Below are 18,520 nucleotides of genomic sequence, written 5' to 3' on the forward strand. Positions count from 1 at the left end.
CTTCTAGCAGTTTTATAGAATCATAGTGTAATAGCTGCATCAGAGATTGCTCGTTATAGATGGGTATGGTAACACAGCCTGAAACACCATAGCTGGTATAAAGAAGCAGGATCGGAAGTTCAAAATCATCCCCGTCCACACGGCATGGTGAGTTCCAGAAGCCTTCCTAGACTACAAGAGAGTCTGCTCCAAAAACAAACCAACCCTGGAGCCCTTAGGTCAAACTGTTGGGATTTGAGGGGGGAGGCAGGATGATGATGATGAGGGCTAGGGTGTATTTGCTGACCACCCACTGTTTGGGAGACTTTTGAATATAGCAAACAAGACATAACATGGCCAGCGGGAGCCCACCGACAAGCAGAGGAGACAAAGGGAGAAATAATTACATAATTAATTACTGGATTAAGAAAAGAGGCAGGGAGCGGTGGTGGAGGGGGAAGGGAACCTCACGAGGTCTGTGGTTTCCCCCCACCCCAGCCTTTGCCTCCCTTACGGTTCCCTCCAGGTTGGGGGTGCGCGTGCATGACGTCATCGGTGGGGCTAGGAGGCAAGGTGGTTCTGGGGGCCCCGAGGCTCCCCTGCAGGTCTCTTAGAGAGGGTCATTCCTGAAGCCAGCGATTCAGCGGCGCGTTCAGTGAGCCCCGTACTGTCGAACGGGAGCCCCTTCACTCTATTTGGGGCAGACAGCGACAGCAGAGGCAAATAAACAAACAAATAAATAACGAAGAGGGGTTCCCTGGAGAGCGACAGCTCGGAGGGCACCCGAAGGCGGGGACGCGTCTGCACTTTTCTGTCCACACCCCTAATCGGTGCCACTTGGCAGAGGTCATCCCGCGGGCGAGGAGCGCGCCCTGCACCGAGACCCCCACTCCGCAGCACACGCTCCCTGAGCACGCGCTTCCGAGAGCGTCGCCGGCTGTGCACACGAACGCCCCCTGGCGGGAGCCCGGAACCGCACCAGCCCGCGCGCAGGAGAGGGGGCGGGGGCGCCGCGCACGCGCACGGGTCCGCGGCGCGCGCCGAGCGGGGGGCGCCGCACGGTGCAGCCACGATGGAAGGGGGTGCGTACGGAGCGGGCAAAGCCGGGGGCGCCTTCGACCCTTACACCCTGGTGCGGCAGCCACACACCATCCTGCGCGTCGTGTCTTGGGTAAGGACGTAGCGAGGCGGGCTGGGGCGCGGGGGACTGGCGCGACCTCACCTGGCCGGGGCGGCCGTGCGGGTGCAACGGATCCCGGCCGCACGCTGCTTCCCCGGCCCCTGCCGCCGGAGTTCCTCAGCCTCATCGCCGTGACCTCCAGGCTGTCGCTGCTTTGCAGCTAGCGGCTCGGCTCGCGCGCGTCCGTGGGGACGGAGCCCGAGTTCAAGGCCGCTTTTTGGGGGGCGCGGATTAGGGTGTGGATCTTCTCGCTAGGGCGCACCGCCGCACCTGCCACGCGCGTTCGGGGCGAGGACCTGGAACCAGGTTTTGTTGCTCACCCCGCACGCTGCGGAGCCCTGAGTCTGGAGCTGGATACCTGGGTTCCGCCAAGACCCGCATCTGCTTCGCCGCGTGACCTTGGCCAGGGAACCACCCAAGAAAAGATGAGGGGAAACGAGGGATTCAGTGCCGAGCTGGGTGGGGAGCGTCACTTCTTCTGTCATGCCTTAGTTTCTCGATTTATAGGGGTGGGAGGAGCCTCCTTGAGGCCCCCTTGGGCTCTGACATTTTATGAATCGGCAGTACTCCCACCCCCAACCCCAGCATACACCTGAGTAGCCACCTAGGTGTTGTCTAGAGAAAGGTCCCTTCCACGCAGTGGAGAGAAGGGAGGTTGGTCTGTCAGTTGCAGGAGGACCCCAAGAGCTCAGTGGGGCTCAGCGCCAATCTGGGGGGTAGTGGTGGAGCAAAAACAGCTTGAAGGGAGAGGCTCTGGGGGCTTTGCACCCGAGGAAGAGGAGGCCTGTGGGCTCTGGTGTCCTTTGGGTTTGGCTAGCTTCGTGGAAGAGGGTTTTGCCTCTGCAGATCTGGGGCTCACTTCTGAAGGGCTAAGACCAGAAGAGCCTGGATTGGTGACATGACACAGGTCAGGGACCCGTGGGGGTTGTGATTGAAGTTAGCTGTGACCTAGGCTTGCTGAGGTGCCCTTCTTTCCTGGTTTTTCAGGGCCATATCAGGATCTGATGGGTGGGATGGCTTGGGATTTATTCTGGTCTTAGGAAAGGTTTAAATGCCCTCCTTTATGGGGAGCCTTGTTTCCGGCACTCTTTAGGGCCGTGCAGCCCAGATATATCCATGAGGATTTGTGACACTGAATTTATTTATTCCTGGCACTCCCTAAGTTGCAGAAGTCCCTCCCTACAGGCCCCTGGGTAAAGTGGGAATCCTGGTCAGGTGGGTTGACTGTGTGCTGCTTTCTCTGACCTCTCTGGGGCACCTGGCTGGGAGGTGGGGAAGCACACGCTTTGTGAGGGGGTGTGGGCGTTTCTTGTGCTTGGGTCATTTCTACCCGCGATGGCTTCATTTAGCAAAGCTTTATTGAGTCTGCCAGGCCCAGAGGGAAGGCAGCATGACTCAGGCTTAGCCCTGAAGCTCAGGGAGCCCACAGTCCCACTGGGGAGGGAGCCAGGACAGGGTCTCCCTGCTGTGGAATTGAGGTTCTTCATAGAGGTGATGTCATGTTGGGTCTGGTGGGATGCACAGGGCTTGAACTTGTATACATTGGGGTAAAAGGAGGACATGCTGAGCAGGAGGGAAAAAAATTAATTAGGTCTGGCACCCACTCACTGATCTTAAGAATGGCAGGCAAGCATTCAAATCCAAGTCTTCCTGTCCAAAGGACTGGATTTCTGCTCCAGGGGAGATTGCAAATCCTGTAGTTTCTAAATTGGGTGATCAAGTCCAACTCTGGCCCAAAGGCTTTCATGTTTTTAAAATCTAGATAAAAAGCCTTGATCCTGGGTGGTGGCAGCACATACCTTTAATCCCAGCACTCTGGAGGCAGAGGCAGGTGGGTTCGAGCCTAGCCTGGTCTACAGAGTGAGTTCCAGGACAGCCAGGGCTACACAGAGAAACATTACCCCCCCCCAAAAAAAAAAAAAAGCTTTGAGTGAGTGACCCATGCCTGTAACCTCAGTATGTTGAGGCAGGAGGATCAAGAGTTCAAGGCTCAATTACATAGCAAGTTGGAGCCAGCCTGAGCTACATGAGACTGTCTAAAAAGAAGATAAAGACCCCCCCACACACACACCTGATCATTAAAGTAATACCTGCTGGTTATTGGAAAGCACAAAAATCACGGTTGGTGATTGGACAAGATAGGATACATCATACCATTAAAGTACACCCTTAGAAAGGGGCTGGGGGTGTGGTTAGTGGCAGACCACTTGCCTAGCAAGTGTAAGGCCCTGGTCTCCGACCTCGGTCCTGGGGGAAAAAGGAAAAGAAAGGAGAGCGAGTGGGGTAAATTTCATGTCATGCTGTGTTGTTTCCATCCCATCTTTTTGAATAGTCTGTGATATGTAGAGACATCTTAGCACATTCTGGAGTGAGTCCCCAATGTCCTCTCTCCTCTCCTGCGGGGTCTGGCAGCCCCAGACTTCTCCATGGAGTTAAAGGAACCTGTGCTCTGGGTCTCAGGTGACTGATTTGTTCAGGTTTGCTGGAACTTTCCTGGCTTTAGCATAGCCCCAGATTCCCAGGCCACTCAGTCCCGTACAGACTGGGACCCAGGACTCCACCATAGCCATGGTCCCGGCACAGAGACTGGTGGGTTTGTAGAGGTTGTACCACCACGATAACCTTTTCTGTTGTTTTTCCAAAAGATGGCCTTCAGACCCTTACAGTACAAGCTTCGGGGCCTCACTCAGCCTTGAGCTTGTGGACCTTGAGTCCCTGGAGCCCCTTGACCCCAATGGGACAGAAGAAGCAGGGCTTCCCAGAACCCACTGAAACTGTCTCTGCACTTCCCTGTCACTCCTTCCCCCAGGCTGGGCAAGGCCAGACTGCACTTGATGGGGGAAGGCTGGGTTGGGACATTGTCCAGGGCAACTGCAAGCTGTTGCCTCCATCTGCTTTTTACTTATTTATTTATTTTTTAAAAGGCAGGGTCTTTTATAGCTCAAGCTGGCCTCAAACTTGATATGTAGCTGAGGATAACCTTGAACCGATTCTCCTGCCTCCACCTTCCTCTGGGACTGTGGCACAACACCTGCTTTTGTTAAGTGATGGTGATGGGACTCAGGGCTTCATGCATGCCAGGCAAGCGGGGGGCGAGGGGGGGGGCGGGGCGGGGGACACCCCAACTAAGCCACATCCTCAGCCCCCTTGAAACGTTTTTAAAGTGTAATTTTTTTTATGTCTATGTGTCTATGTGTGTGTACTTTCCTGAGGGGGACTGAGGACAAAAGAGATCATCTAATACCCTGGAGTTGGAATTAGAGGCGGTATGAGCCTCCTAGGGTGCTGGGAGCTGAGTACCAGTCCTCTGAAAGAGCAACAAGTTGTCTTAATTGTAGAGTGGTCTCTCCAGCACCTTCCGCTTTTTGTTGTCTTTTTTTTCTTTGGAGACAGGGTTTCTCTGTGCAGCCCTGGCTGTCCTGGAACTTGCTCTGTAGACCAGGCTGGCCTCGAACCCAGAGATCCACCTGGACTAAAGGTGTGCGCCACCACACCCAGATAGACTGATTTTTTGAGGATTCAGGGAGAGTTCTGTGAGTATGGTGGAGGTCTTTCCCCCACTTTTTTTTTTTTTTTTTTCTTTTGAGACAGGGTTTCTCTGTGTAGCTCTGGCTGTCCTGGAACTCACTTTGTAGCCGAGGCGAGGCTGGTCTTGAGATCTGCCTGCTTCTGCTGGGACTAAAGATATGTACCTCCATGCCTGGTTTCTTTCCCCCATTTTTTAGATTACAACAGCAAGCTCAGCCAGGTGACTCTCCAGGTCTAGGAACGTCCGAGCTGCAGGGCTTCATATTCCTTGTGTTCTCTGCAGAGGTCTCCGGGAGGCCTGGCTTGCAGTTGCTGCTGGGGCAGGTGTCCTGGCTGGATGTATGTGGTCATGTCCAGCCTGCTTTCTCCCAGTGCCAGGCACAGCTCTGGCACCTAGACAGGAAGGCCTGACATTTATGACTGTCCATCCTGGAGCCCTCCTGGCCTCTCTGATTGGGCCCACTCTTGGGCTTGCTCTGTGTGTCTCTCAGGTTTAGGGTGTGGTGAGCTGTACACAGGCGTGTAGGAAATTGGGCCCATGGGTTTCTGATGTGTATTTCGGTACTTTCCTTGGTGTGTAGACAGCTAGGGGCCTGAGGGGCCTGAGAGCCTGGGCTCTAGCTTCAGCAGCAAATCTTTTTCCTAGCCTCTATCATCAACTGTGGCATGCCGGGGATTGGAGACCCTGGAAGGTTGTGGCAGTGGGGAGCTGGGGAGCTCTTCCTTGCTTGGTTGGTCTCTTTCTTTATTATTATTATTATTATTATTATTATTATTATTATTATATTATTATTTTGTAGTCCTGAGCTTCATGTATGCTAGACAAGTGCTTTAATACTGTACTATACCTTCAGCCAATTTTTAATTTTTTTCTTTGTTTCTTAAGACAGGGTTTCTCTATGTAGCCCTGTCTGTCCTGGAACTCTGTAGACCAGGCTGTCCTCAAACTCAGAAGTCCATCTACCTTTGCCTCCTGTGTTCTGGTCTTAAAATCGTGTGCCACCACATCTGGCTAATTTTTAACTTTTTTTTTAAGGTTAATTTTTATTTATGCATATATATGTGTGTTTATGTGTGCATGTCATGTGAGTAGGGGTGCTTACAGAGGCCGGAAGAAGGCATCAGATCTCTTGGCCATCTTATGTGAGTCATGGGAACTGAACTCTGGTCTTCTGGGAGAGCAGTGAGTGCTCTTAACCACTGGGCCATCTTTCCAGCCCCAACTTTTAACTTTTTAGGTGAGACAGGGCTGTGTGTGTGTGTGTGTGTGTGTGTGTGTGTGTGTGTGTATGTGTGTGTTTTAAGACAGGATTTCTTTGTGTAGCTCTGGCTGGTATTGAAGATGTCCACCACCACTGCTTGGCTTGAGACAGGGTCTTGCAGTTTAACCCAGGATGACCTGGAACTTTTGATCTTCTTGTCTCCTAAATGTCTAGGATTAGAGGTGTGTAGTCCAGTTCTTTGTTTTTGTTTTTTTTTTGTTTGTTTGTTTTGTTTTTTTCGAGACAGGGTTTCTCTGTGTAGTTTTGGTGCCTCCCTGGATCTCACTCTATAGACCAGACTGGCCTCGAACTCACAGAGATCCGCCTGGCTCTGCCTCTGCCTCCTGAGTGCTGGGATTAAAGGCGTGCGCCACCAACGCCTGGCTGCAGTCCAGTTTTATCCCCACTTCAGATGGCAGCTAAAGCCCAGAGCCAGTTACTGGGGGTGCTGGGATAGGTGAGTGAGTCCTCAGCCCCATGACCCAGAGAAGCAAAGCTGAGTCTGGGGGAAAGGCCAGGAGGACAGAGAGGAGAAGCCAGGAGGGGAGGGAGGAAGGGAGAGCAGATAGCAAGGTAGTTGGAGAAGCCAGGCTTGGAAGCCAGACCGGAAAAACCTGCTGTCCTGGTGGGAGAGAAGGTAAGCAGGGCACAGGGCAAATCTCCTCCAGCCGGAGTGGCTGTGTGACCAGAGCAAGATGTTCTGTGAGCCTCAGTTTCCCCATTCATTAAGTAGGGGGAGGACAGTGGCTTGGATTTTATTTTATTTTATATGTATGTTTATACACCACTTGTGTGCCTGGTGTGGAGGTCAGAAGAAGACATCAGATCCTCAGGAGTTATGGATGGCTGTGAGCCGCCCTCGTAGGTGCTGGGAACTGAACCTGGGTCCTCGGCAAAGGTTCCTACTGTGAGCCATCCCTTCAGCCCCATGGTATGCCCATCCTTAAAGAAGCAATGTCGAAAGGCTGGGGAGATGGTTCAGTCGGTGCGATGCCTGCTGTGCCAGGCCTCGTTTGGATCTCCCTAGCACCCTGTAAAAGCCAGATGTCGTAGCGTGCGCCTGGAACCCCAGCACTGGGTGTGGGCAGAACACAGGCAGGTCCCTGGAACTCTGCCAGCCCAGCTGAGTCAGTGACCTGCAGGCTCATTGAGAGACCCTGCCTCAAAAAAAATAAAGTGGGGAGCAACAGAGGCAGACACCCTGTGCTGACCTCTGGCCTCCACACGTGTGCACGCACACACACACAGTGCAGAATATTGCTGGAGCTTGGCAGGGTGGACATACCCCCTTATTTCTGGGGGAGCCTTCTATTCCAGGCACGGAGTTTGGCTCCTCTCCTCTGTTGAGGAGGCAGGTACAAGGGAGGTGACTTGGAGGAAGTGGTAGCTCTTTGTCTGGTAGAGCTCCAAGCTGTCAGCCCAGGCTGGGACCATGAAGGAACCCCAACAAGCAAGATTGCTTAAGTAACCTGCAGTCACGGAGCAAATGGACATGGGCTGTGCCCCAGTCCTCAGCTTCCCCGTCCCTCCTGAAGCCCTAACCGATGACCTCACGGAAATTGCTCTGCAACCTGGTCCGCCCTCCAACCCTTGGACCCTGAAGTTACCCAGTGGGGGCCATCCACTTCTTCCCACCTTCCGTTTGTCAGGCCTGAGGTGAGCAGGCTCAGGGGCCTTCTGTCCCCACAGCCGCTTGGACTCGAAGGCCCTCCTCCAGCTTGGACCGCCCCCGCAGCCCTGAGACCTCCCTTCCCTGCTGACCCGCCAGTTCCAAGGTGATTTCCCCGGGCCTCACACACTGTCCCTGGCCCGCCGCTCTTCAGTTCCGGTCACGTGCCTGCTTCTCTCCCCCTCTCTCTTTTCACACCTTGGCCTCCCCTCCTCCGTGTCTCATCCTCATCTGGCACATCCACGACCACCAGCCACACCCTACACTGTGTGCATCCACATCCCATGTCCACTCGTCCCCAGCCCTCTTGCTTGTCCCCTCACCTGATTCCTGTCATCTTGGACCTTGGACCTGGGAGCCACTGACCCTCTCGGTGTCTTACCCTCATCCCCCGACTTTCTCGTCTCTCCACCTTGGGACCTCAGTAGTTATGTGTCCCTGCTCTGGCACGTCTGTGCAGCAAACAGGAAGCTGGCCCAGGGCAGAGCTGGGAAACGGGGTTGGATTTAACACAGCTGTGGCTCTTGGATATTGTCCCTCTCACGTGCTCAAGATCCTGTGTCTACATCAGGAGCTTCTCCCCTCACTCCTCTTGCCCCTCCACCCTCAGGTTCCCCTCTCTGCTCTTGCCTGGCCTTTCCCCCTCTTCAGTCTGGGAAGCCACCCCCTCCCCATTTCCCTGGTCCCTTGCAGGGCTGAGAGTGCTCAGTCTGGTATAGCATTCAGCAGGCTCCCTCCCTCCCTCCCTCCCGCCTCTCCCTCCGGTCAGGCTCATCCATGACCTTCATATTGCCAAATCCTGTGGCTGATTGTTATAAATGGATCTCCACGGTGCCCGGCTGGCAGCGAGGGCCTCTGCATGCCCTTCCACTGAATCCAGATGCATCGGATGTGGACACTCTGTCCTCTGATTTAACCTGTACTCTGAGGGTGTTTTGCCTGCGCTAGGCAGTGAAGGCTTCCACACTGATGAGGGAAATACGGTCCAGAATCCAGTTAAAATATGGTGATAAGTGTGGAGAACCAGGAGGAAATGCATACCCTGGCTTTGAGACAGGGAGGTGACACTCGAGTTAGCAGGATAAGAACCAACCAGCCAGGAGTTGATGGCATAGGGGCATAGCAGAGCCGAGTTGGGCTGTAAGCCTTGGGGACAGGGAATCTGTCAGAGCCCCCGGTGCTGGGGTGATGGCTGCCTTCTTGGGAGGACTCCACCCTGTGGGTCTGTGAGGTGGGACTTGTCCTGCTCTGCTCCCTCGTTTTATGAGAACTGTCACCTCCGCTGTGAAGCCTTCCTGGGTTCCCCAGCTTGCTCCCTGCTCCTCATTGCCCTTGTACACTGGGCAGCTAGCTGAGGAGTGGCAGAGCTGCAGCCTCTTCCACTTTGTCTCCAGAGGGGAACCCGGGCTAGGAGAAACGGCGGCAGTGTCAGCCTGGGGCTGGCATCCTGGCAAGGCGAGAGCCAGCAGCTAAGTGGTGAACCCTGACCTCACTAGCTGAGGAACTCCAGAGCCTCGGTTGTCCCATCTCCGAAGTGGATTCACCAGGGCCCACCTTGCTGGGTGGACTGGGTGTTTAGGTCCAGCTGTGATGGGGTCAGACGGTGTGGAGACGTCTCCACTTCTTCCTTCTTCCTTCCAGAAGGGGCAGAGGTGGCACTGATGGAGCAGCCCTGGCCAGTCAAGGCAGCCAGCCGTCTGGGTCTCAGTTTCCCCCTTCTTGGTGAGGCTTCGGGGGGCCCTGTGTAGCCTCAGGAGGGGGATGTTGGTTCACATCTCAGCAGTCAGTGCAGCTGGTCCCTGTGCCCTGCCCAGCCAGCCTACCCTCCGCTACTGAGACCACGTGAGGACAGCCTGTGGGAAGATTACCACCTAATCCCCAGTGGCCACATCTAAGGCTGCAGGGGAGGAGAGGCCCAAGCTCTCTAGGCTTCGGAGCTGCTGCGGTCACGCGTCCCTGTACTGGCTTCTGTTTCCCTCACATGATCTTGTGGGCTGTGAACTTGTCTGTAGTAGGGCCCTTGGCAGCCTGACTCATCTCTGCATGGTTGCCTGGCCAGGGCCCAGGAGGCAGGATTGGGGCTCGGGAGGGGGCTGCAGCCCCGAGGCTGGCCTCTGGCCAGCCTCGGCTCATGGTAAGTTTAGGGAGTGAGCACCTTGGGTTCAGGGGTGTGCACATGGTACTACTGGCCAGAGATACTGGGTTCTTTCCCGGAGCTCTGCACTCCCTGTGCCTGTCACGCTGGCTCCTGCTCCCCTCCAGGCCTCTCCTGACCTTCCTGCTGGTTCTGGGGAGACTGAACCCAACAATTGAGCTATAGGGAACAACTTACGTAATGTTACCAAGGACGCTGATTGGAAGCTGCCCTGGATCCGAGCGTCCTGAGGGCTTCCTGGGGCGGTGTGGTTCCTGTGGAGGTTCAGATGCAGAGGAGCTGGCCTCCTTGGGAAGATCTGGGGAAAGTGAGGCATCTTGAGCCAAGGGCCAGCCAAGGGCAAAGGCCTTGAGGTTTTATAGCCTCAGGAGGGTGAGCTTGATAAGGAGCCAGAGGAAGAGGGTAAGGGCCACAGTGGGAAGGGTGACTTCACTTCCTGGGTAAGTGAGTGTCAGTTTAGCAGGGGACTAACTAACATACCCAGACTTAGGTTTAAAGAGAACATCTGGTATGACTGCTGTCACTGCCTGAAGAGCTGTGGAGGTGGCCTGGATCCAGGGTGGTAACTTGAAGTGTTACAGAGTTATGTAGGGAAACTGAAGTAACAGGCCAGGTGGCCAGATTGTTTGGGGGTTGAGTTCCGGCCCAGGTCTGGGATCTGGTGGGTAAATGGGACTCTGTGTGTGAGTGGTGGATGGGAGTCTTGGAAGAGGCTAGGGGGGAGACCCTTGCTTGCGTCAGAGTTGTGCTGGGGTGAAGAGGGTATTTGGGACTCGTGATATCTGCCTAGCTGTCTGGGGCTTGGGGCTCAGTTAGAAGGCCCTGAGGTGGTGAGCATGCTGTCTGGCTACCTGCACCAAAGGCTGGGGACCAGGCTCCTCCCAGCCACCTGGCCGAGGAATCAGTGTCTGTGCAGGACCAGAGGAAGGTGTCGTTGGGAGCTTAACGGGCAGGGGTGTTTACCGGATGTTATCTGCAGCTTAGCTGGGTAAACCTGGCATTTATCTAAAGACCTTTCCAGGCTAGTGTGGTGGCACGTGCCTGTAGACCCAATACTCGGGAGGTTGAGTCAGGGGGACTGTTGTGTGAGTTCAAGGACAGACCGGGCTACGAGAAGCAAGTCCTAGTTAAGACCCTGTCTCAAAAAGAAAAAAAAAAGCCGGGGGGGGGGTGCTGGAGAAATACATCGGTGGTTAAGAGCACTTACTGCTCTTCTGGAGAGCCCACCCAAGTTCAGTTCCCAGCACTCAATGTCAGGTGGCTCACAATTGCCTGTAACTCCAGTTCCAGGGGGTCCGATTGCATCTTCGGGTTGCCTTGTGCACCTGCACACACATGGCATACGCCAACACAAATAAAAATAAACCTAAACATAAGGAAGGACAGATTTATTAGAAAAAAAAAAAGGAAAGGGAAAACCCACCTTTAATAGCTAGGACTTTGGGACTTTGGCCAGGCGGTGGTGGTGCACGCCTTTAATCCCAGCACTCTGTGGATCTCTGTGAGTTCAAGGCCAGCCTGGGCTACAAGAGTGAGTTCCAGGATAGGCTCCAAAGCTACACAGAGAAACTCTGTCTCAAAAAAAACCAATAAACAAACAAACAAACAAATAAATAAATAAAATGCGGCTGGGGGAGAGGTTGGGAAGGGGAGCTGATCTTGGGGCCATGCATTTGGCCCAGGCCCAGGCCTTGGCCGTTTGGTCCCTCTGGAAATTGGACAGGTTGCTATCATGGTGTCCTGGAACTGGGGTCTGGAATCTGTCCCTCTTTGGAAACAGCTGTAAACAAAGGGATGCTGGCTGTGTCCTGAAGTGCTCTGGAGGGGCAGGCGGGGTCAGAGGCCATGCCCCGCCTCCTGCTGAACCTCAGCTGTCCTATTGGGTAGCAGCTACTTTGTTGGGATACATGGGTCTCAATGAGGATTAATGGTCAAAATCTGTGAGGTACTTTCTATTGGCTTCTGGCCCTCTGGAGCTGCAGGCTGGCACAGAGTCTCATGGGGAGACAGACAGTAAACATCCCAACCCCTGGGATCAGGATGGGGAGAGCCACCAAGAAGGAGGTGTCCAGAAGGTTGCCAGGGTCACCACATCCTAATAGGGTCTGCAAAAGTGAGAAGGCATTGCCTTGTTCCTGTTAGATGCAATAAGGAAGGAAACAGCGTTCTAAAGGGGAACAGCATGTGCAGAATTTTCCAGCACCCTGCAGTGGTGCCATCCTTACCCTCCAGATGCTGACAGGGCACAGAAGTCAGGGGTCACAGAGGCTCAGGACTTCTGGGGTGTCTGGCTCTGCAATAGCAGCCCAGTATCCTGAAATTCTCTAATCTGATTTTTCTCCTGGCTTGCTTCTGAGTTGCCTGTGGGTCTACCCCAAGCACCATCTGGGATCTGTTTTTAAAGACAGGATGGATGGATTCAGAAGCAGGTGGAAACCATGGCAGAGGCATGCTGTTCACCTGGGCATTTCCTTTCTATTTCCTTGTTGTATTCAGGGATGACTGCCATAACACACATGTGGAGGTCAGAGGACAGCTTTAATTTTCTCCTTCCGCTGTGTGGATCCTGGAATAGAACCCAGGACTCCAGGCTTTGACAATAAACACCTTTTACCTGCTGAACCACCTCACCTTTCCTTACCATTTTCTCCAGCTAGTGGGGAGAAGGTTCATTCTGAACCTGCCATGGTCAGGTGCCCCCCTTGGGACCTATCCTCCTGTCTGGGTCCTCTGCTGTTTTTGGCCCCTGGTTCTGCCTATGAGAACCTTTTTTTTTCCCTTCCCCAAGGCACAGCAATGCATATTCCCATGTCCTGGCTGCTGCTGGATGCATATAGAGTTTCCTTCTGGTTTAGTTTCCGGTTCTCTGGTGTCTGCTTACGCTACTCCGTGTGTTCTCTGCGGTTGTTGCAGATCTGGCCTTAACGAGCTACCCAGGGAGGCTGCCTGGCACCAAGCACCAGTTTGGATTCAGAGCGCTTGGCATGCCGGTGCTGGCTCCACCGCAGCCTGGGTGACCTACTGAGTCCCCAGGCACAGTTCTGAGATAGAAACGAGTATGTCAGTCTGGTGGGTCTGAGCATCTATCAGTACACACTGTAGACCCTTTCTCTCTCCATATCTGTGAGAGGTTGAGCAGCGACCTCTGGGTCCCCACTCAGATGAGAATCTAGATCTTTGCCGCATGTGAGGCTGAGGGAATCCTGTAGGGGGCTCTGGAAACCTCCCGAGGCTGTAGGTCCTTGAAGACAGTTTGTCTGTCTGTAGGCCTGGGCCTGCAAGATGTATGGTGTTTTCAGGTGCACACCTCTCTCTTCAGGTCAGTATTCTTCTTCTTTTTCACTACGTGAGATCTGAGCACATCTGCAGACTGCACCTCCCTTGCAGGCCCAGCTCCCCCAGTTTGCTCCCTGGCTCTTTCCAGCCTGGATGCTGCAGGGGCTCCCTGCAGTCTCTCTCTGAGCAGTCCAGCGGATTCTTTGCAAACCCCGGGTCAGATCAGGTCAGTTGTTCAACCGCTTGAGTCTGCATTGGCTCTTGGACCCACCCTGACCCACCCCAGGGGCCAGCCTTTGCTTATCTTGGTGACCTTAATTCTCAGATGTCTTCCTCTGGCTCTGTGTCAGCTTCCCTCATCTTCCTCTCCACACAATGAGTTTGTTTACATCCTAGGGACTTTGTGCTGGTGGTTCCTCCCTGGGCCATCATTTTTGAGATAGCCTATTGGTTCCCGGTCTTTGCTGTGGCCTGGCTCAGTGGTCACTTCATCAGCCACCCAGTCTGTCTCCTCTTATAGCATTTAATGCTTCTTCATGGTACGTTTCAGACTTACATACATGTCTGTCTCCTTCAGTGTGAACAGGGACCTTGCCTGCCTTGTGGCTTTGGTATGGGTACACATATGAGGTGCTCAGGAGTTGCTGTTACGTGAATTAAATACTGACCTCTAGGAAGAGGCCTTCCAGGCCCACCCCGGTGCCGTGCAGATCTGGGTATGTGACACAGTCAGCTCCTAGAATAGTGTACCCCTACAGTATGTGTGCTCTCCCTGAACCTGTCACAGACCAGCATTAAGTTTGGGTGGGACCTGTGCTAGGAACAGTCTCCAAGAAGACCTGAAAAGGGGCCTGCCACGGGAAGGAAGAGGAGCACGTAGCTGAGGGGGAGCGGAGCCCCAGAGGTGAATGGGGCTGGTGTCCAGTTGGCCTCTATACCTAGAAACTCAGGACGTATCCAGATGGTAGAGAGGAACCCCAGAAGTGACCTTCCAACTGTTGGGTGGGGACACATAGGAGGGAACAGGGCTAATGGGAAGGGGTCTGTGATTCAGAGCCGGGCCTTGTCACCCAGCTCCTTCAGAGTCCCGTGTTTGGTGCACCCGGAGACAGTGGCCACCCCACGGTCCATCAGGCCTGTGCCCAACTGATTGCTGCATCAGCCCCTCTCCCTCCCGCGCCTCCGCCGTATCCTCGGCCCACCTCCAGCCTCTCTGCTTCCATTCCTCTGCCTGGATAATGTGTGCCCCAGGTCCACGCAGGGTTGCCTCTTTCTCAGTCCGTCTCAAAGGGCCTGGCTTCAGTGCTCTTCCATGACCACTGGTGCATCCTCTTGACCTTTTCCAGGACCTGCTGTCACCCTAAGCATCTAGTCCCCTTGTTGTCCATCAGTCCAGCATACCTCTGACGGTCACTTGGGTGGTCCCCTGTGGGCCTGGCATGCATGGCCTTCATTCCTCACAGTACGTTGGGAGCCCTGGGCTGTTGTTATTCCCCTTGAGTTTGGGTTCAGAGGGGTGAAATTGCATAGCTAAAGTTGCTATGATCCAGGGCCAGGCAGGGATTCTCTGATTGTACCCTACAGGGTCACTCCCCACAGGAGGGGCCTAGTGCCCTCAATGTCCCTTTCTGTAAGGTTTCAGGTACCAAGAAGCCTACAGTCTGTGCTGAGTGCCTGACCAAAGCTGGAGCCTGCTGCTGTTGTGGGGTCACAGGTTGCCCCATTCCTGTTTTGGGGGGGTGTTTTGATCTTGCTCCTCACCTTCCCAGTCACACATGTCTCCAACCCTTTTTTTTCCTGGCCCTCTCCAAGGACTCCCTGCCTGGTTCCCCTTAGAGACCCAGTCTTAATGGTTCCTCTTCAGCTTTCCCCAAGGCCCGGATTTCCGCTTGCCTGCTTCCGCTCCCAGCTCCTCCTCACAGCCTCTGGGGAGCCCATTTTCCTTGTTTTTGACAACTGGGGCCCCGTGTTGTTCTGATCTCCTGCTGCAGTGGCGCATTTTCCGGCCACAGGAAGCATGCATCTCTGAGGCAGTATTGCTCAGCAGAGGCCTCTGGCGTTCCTTCTTGCCCATAGCCTCCAGAGAAGGAAAGCCGCCTGAAAGGACCTCTTTCTTAATCCTGTGAGGCATGCCCTGCTCCGGGTACTGGTGTGCAAACCTTCCCAAGAGGAGAGGTTGGTGTTTTGTTTGTTTTTTTAAGTGCCCGGATGGTAAGTACCTGACCTACCAATGAACTGCGTCTCCTGTGTATAGATGTGTCTGCCTGAGTGTGCCTCGGCGCACACGCGGAGGACAAAGGACGACTTGGCCGAGTTGTTTCTCTCCTTCCACTTTTATGTGGGTCCCAGGAATCGAACTCGGGTCACCCAGCTTGTGCTGCAAGTGCTTTTATACTCTGAGCCTTCTCTCCAGAAGATCATTTTTCCAGAAGACCATTGTCCAGATTTGAATTCAGATTTGAATGCAGCAGGCCTGTCTGACCCCTGTGTCTGAAATCTCTCTAATCAAGAGACTTTTCCACTCTTGCTTCTTTGGTGGCGTCTGCCAGAAGAAGTCTTGGATTGTTGCAGCTGCCAGACCCAGATGGTGGTGCACAGAGACTGACTAGCAGTCGCTCCAGGCAGCTGTCCCTCAGAGCCTGCCCCCAGCAGTGTCTTGGAGACCCTAGCTTAGGCCACTCTCCTCCTGTTCCCCTGAGCACCAGCATGGACTCAGTCTTGCTGCCTTAGCCATTGTACTGAAGTTGCAAATTGCACCAAAGCTGCCTGCTAGCCTAGCCATACCTCACCACCCGGTCCCCTGGGTCCCTGGCAGCCCTCTCTTTCTTCAGGTCCTCCCCCTGAGGCTGGTGTCAGTGTGGGGCACTAGACTCCAGAGGGTCACTTGGCCTTCTGAGTCTCAGTTTCCCTTTTCTGTTAGTCAGCCAGTCTAAATCCCCTTCTGGGATTCATGGGCTCTGGTAAGGATGTAGAGGCAGCGAGTGAGCCAGGAAACCCTTCATGGGCAGGGCTGTGGTGTCCTGGGGCTGACCCAAAGAATGACCTTCATTCTTTTTGTTTGTTTTTGTTTTTCGAGACAGGGTTTCTCTCTGTAGCCTTGACTGTCCTGGATCTCACTCTGTAGACCTGGCTGGCTTCGAACTCACAGAGATCCACCTGCCTCTGCCTCCCGGTTGCTGGGATTAAAGGTGTGGGCCACCGCGGCTAGGCTGCCTTTAGTGTTTTTACGTTGTGGGGCATTGCCTAGTGCCCACCAGGCGATCGCTCTTGTCCCCCCTCCCCCCACCCTCTGCTCTGTTGCTGTTTTGCCTCTGGGGAAAACAGTGGGTGAAAGAAATCACATGGAGCCTTGTGGCATGGTGGTGCACACCGTTAATCCCAGCACTCGGGAGGCAGAGCCAGGCGGAGCTCTGTGAGTTCGAGGCCAGCCTGGTCTACAGAGTGAGATCCAGGGAGGCACCAAAACTACACAGAGAAATCCTGTCTTGAAAAACAAAAACAAAACAAACAAATAAACAAAAAAAGAAGGACAAGAAAAAGAAGTTACTGGTTGCTAAGCCAGCTCTTGATGTGGGCCTGTTGGTTCTCTGACTGCGGAGAACAGAGTAAAGTTTTATGGAAACTGAATGGGGACAAAAAGGTCAAGTAAAAAGGATTATTGTAGGCGATCAATGATAGTAGTTGACTTGGCTGGTGGTAGAGGCGGATTTTATTTAAGGTATAAAATCACTGGGGCCTGGGGATTGGTCTGGGGTAGTTTGAAATGTGTCCTCTAAAAGTTCAGTTCAGCCGGGGCTACACAGAGAAACACTGTCTTGAAAAAACAACAAACAAACAAACAAAGCCCAGGGCCTCATTCATGCCAAGCATGAACATACGCTAAGCGTATATCTGCCGCTGCACCCCGCCCCTAGTCCTGTGTCTGGTTTCATTGCTTATTTCAGTACTTTGTTCCTTTTTATGGCCCAATCAGAATCCACCCTGTGAAGGGCTGTGGTTTCTGTTTTCACTTTTCCTTCAGTGTACATGTAGGCCGCCATCTTCGTGTCCTGAACCAGTGGTCTCAAGCTCATTCTTTCTCCCCGGGAAAGTCCTGCATGAGTCCTCTGAGTGCAGCTTTGTCTGTCTTCTGTGTATTGTGCTCTGCACCCTGTAGAATCTTGTAAATGCAGCCACTTAGCGGAGATTCATGCTAAGAAGTTCAGACATCACAGTGCGCTGAGGCCTCGAGGGAGTCATGAGGCAACAGTTGAATAAGACCATTGTTGTATGATAGAAACTTCCCACATGCAGGAAGACAGGACAAGAAAACATTGCAAACGGTCCTTGGCTCTTCCCCTGTTCCGTATCATCTGTGCCTTACTAACCCTCCTGGGTTGTCCGCTGTGGCAGAGAGCGTGCCTGGCTTATACTGAAAGATAGTTCTTTTTCTTTCTTTTTTTATTTATTTATTATGTATACAATGTTCTGTCTGCATATATGCTTGCAGGTCAGAAGAGGGCACCAGATCTCATTACAGATGGTTGTGAGCCACCATGTGGTTGCTGGGAATTGAACTCAGGACCTCTGGAAGAGCAGCCAGTGCTCTTAACCGCTGAGCCGCCTCTCCAGCCCGAAAGATAGTTCTTTATATACAAATGAAAAGTAGGGGCTGAGGAGATGGCTCATCAGGTCAGAGCACTGGCTGCTGCTCTTCCAGAGGCCAAGGGTTCCATTCTCCGTACCCACGTGGAGGCTCACAGCCATCTGTGACTGCAGTCCCAGGAGGAATCGGACGCCCTCTTGTGGCCTCCACAAGCATTGGCGCACAGACAAACATCCATGCAAATAAAATACTTTTAAGTAAATGGGAAGTAGGGCTGAGGAGATGACTCAGTTGGTAAGTTCTTGCTATGTAGGCATGAGAACTGAGTTTAATCCCTAGTATTCATCTACAAGCTGAGCCCAGGGGCCCAGTAATACCAGTGCTGTAATACCAGTGCTGGGCAGGCAGAGACAGGAAGATCTGGGGGACTCACTGGCTAGACAGTCTAGCCGAATCAGTGAGCTCCAAGTGGAGTGAGAGACCTTGTTTCTGAGAGTTAGGTGTAGCGTAATAGAGGAAGACCCAGACACTGCCTTCTAGCCTCCCCACACATGTGTGCGTATACGCACAGAGAGGCAAAGCAACGGTAAGATGGGACTGGACAGCAGCAATCCCTCCAGCTTCCGCCTCCTGCTCACCTCAGGCCACACTTGGGTGCAAGCCTTTTTCAGTGTCCTCTCTGAGATCTGAGCTTTCTCCATCCACTGTGGTTTCCCTGGAAGAAGAGCAGCCCTAGAAGGAAGCATGGATGTTTGGAGCCCATTCCTGTCACTTAGCAGTTGTACAACTTCAGGACATTCATTGATTGACACCAGCGCCTCTGATAGCCTCGTGTACAGATTCCTAACAATACTGCTATATTAGCTAGCTACTGCCACATAATAAA

The 18,520-nt window shown here is 53.5% G+C and overlaps 1 protein-coding gene across 2 annotated transcripts in view; it reads left to right on the plus strand.

Annotated features, from left to right (window-relative positions):
• The first annotated feature begins 994 nt into the window (after positions 1-994).
• Syngr1 (synaptogyrin 1) overlaps positions 995-18,520 on the plus strand; it is a 28,632-nt gene continuing 11,106 nt past the window's right edge. Inside the window, exon 1 of one of the 2 annotated variants that reach the window (XM_052748376.1) lies at positions 995-1,150. In XM_052748376.1, coding sequence (XP_052604336.1) covers positions 1,052-1,150 — 99 coding nt within the window. In that variant the 5' untranslated portion in view covers positions 995-1,051. The remainder of the gene's footprint in view (positions 1,151-18,520) is intronic. The other variant, XM_052748375.1, reaches the window with a different exon arrangement.

The sequence above is a fragment of the Peromyscus californicus genome, unplaced genomic scaffold, assembly GCF_007827085.1.
Source record: "Peromyscus californicus insignis strain IS unplaced genomic scaffold, ASM782708v3 Scaffold_20__1_contigs__length_68692818, whole genome shotgun sequence".
NCBI lineage: Eukaryota > Metazoa > Chordata > Mammalia > Rodentia > Cricetidae > Peromyscus > Peromyscus californicus.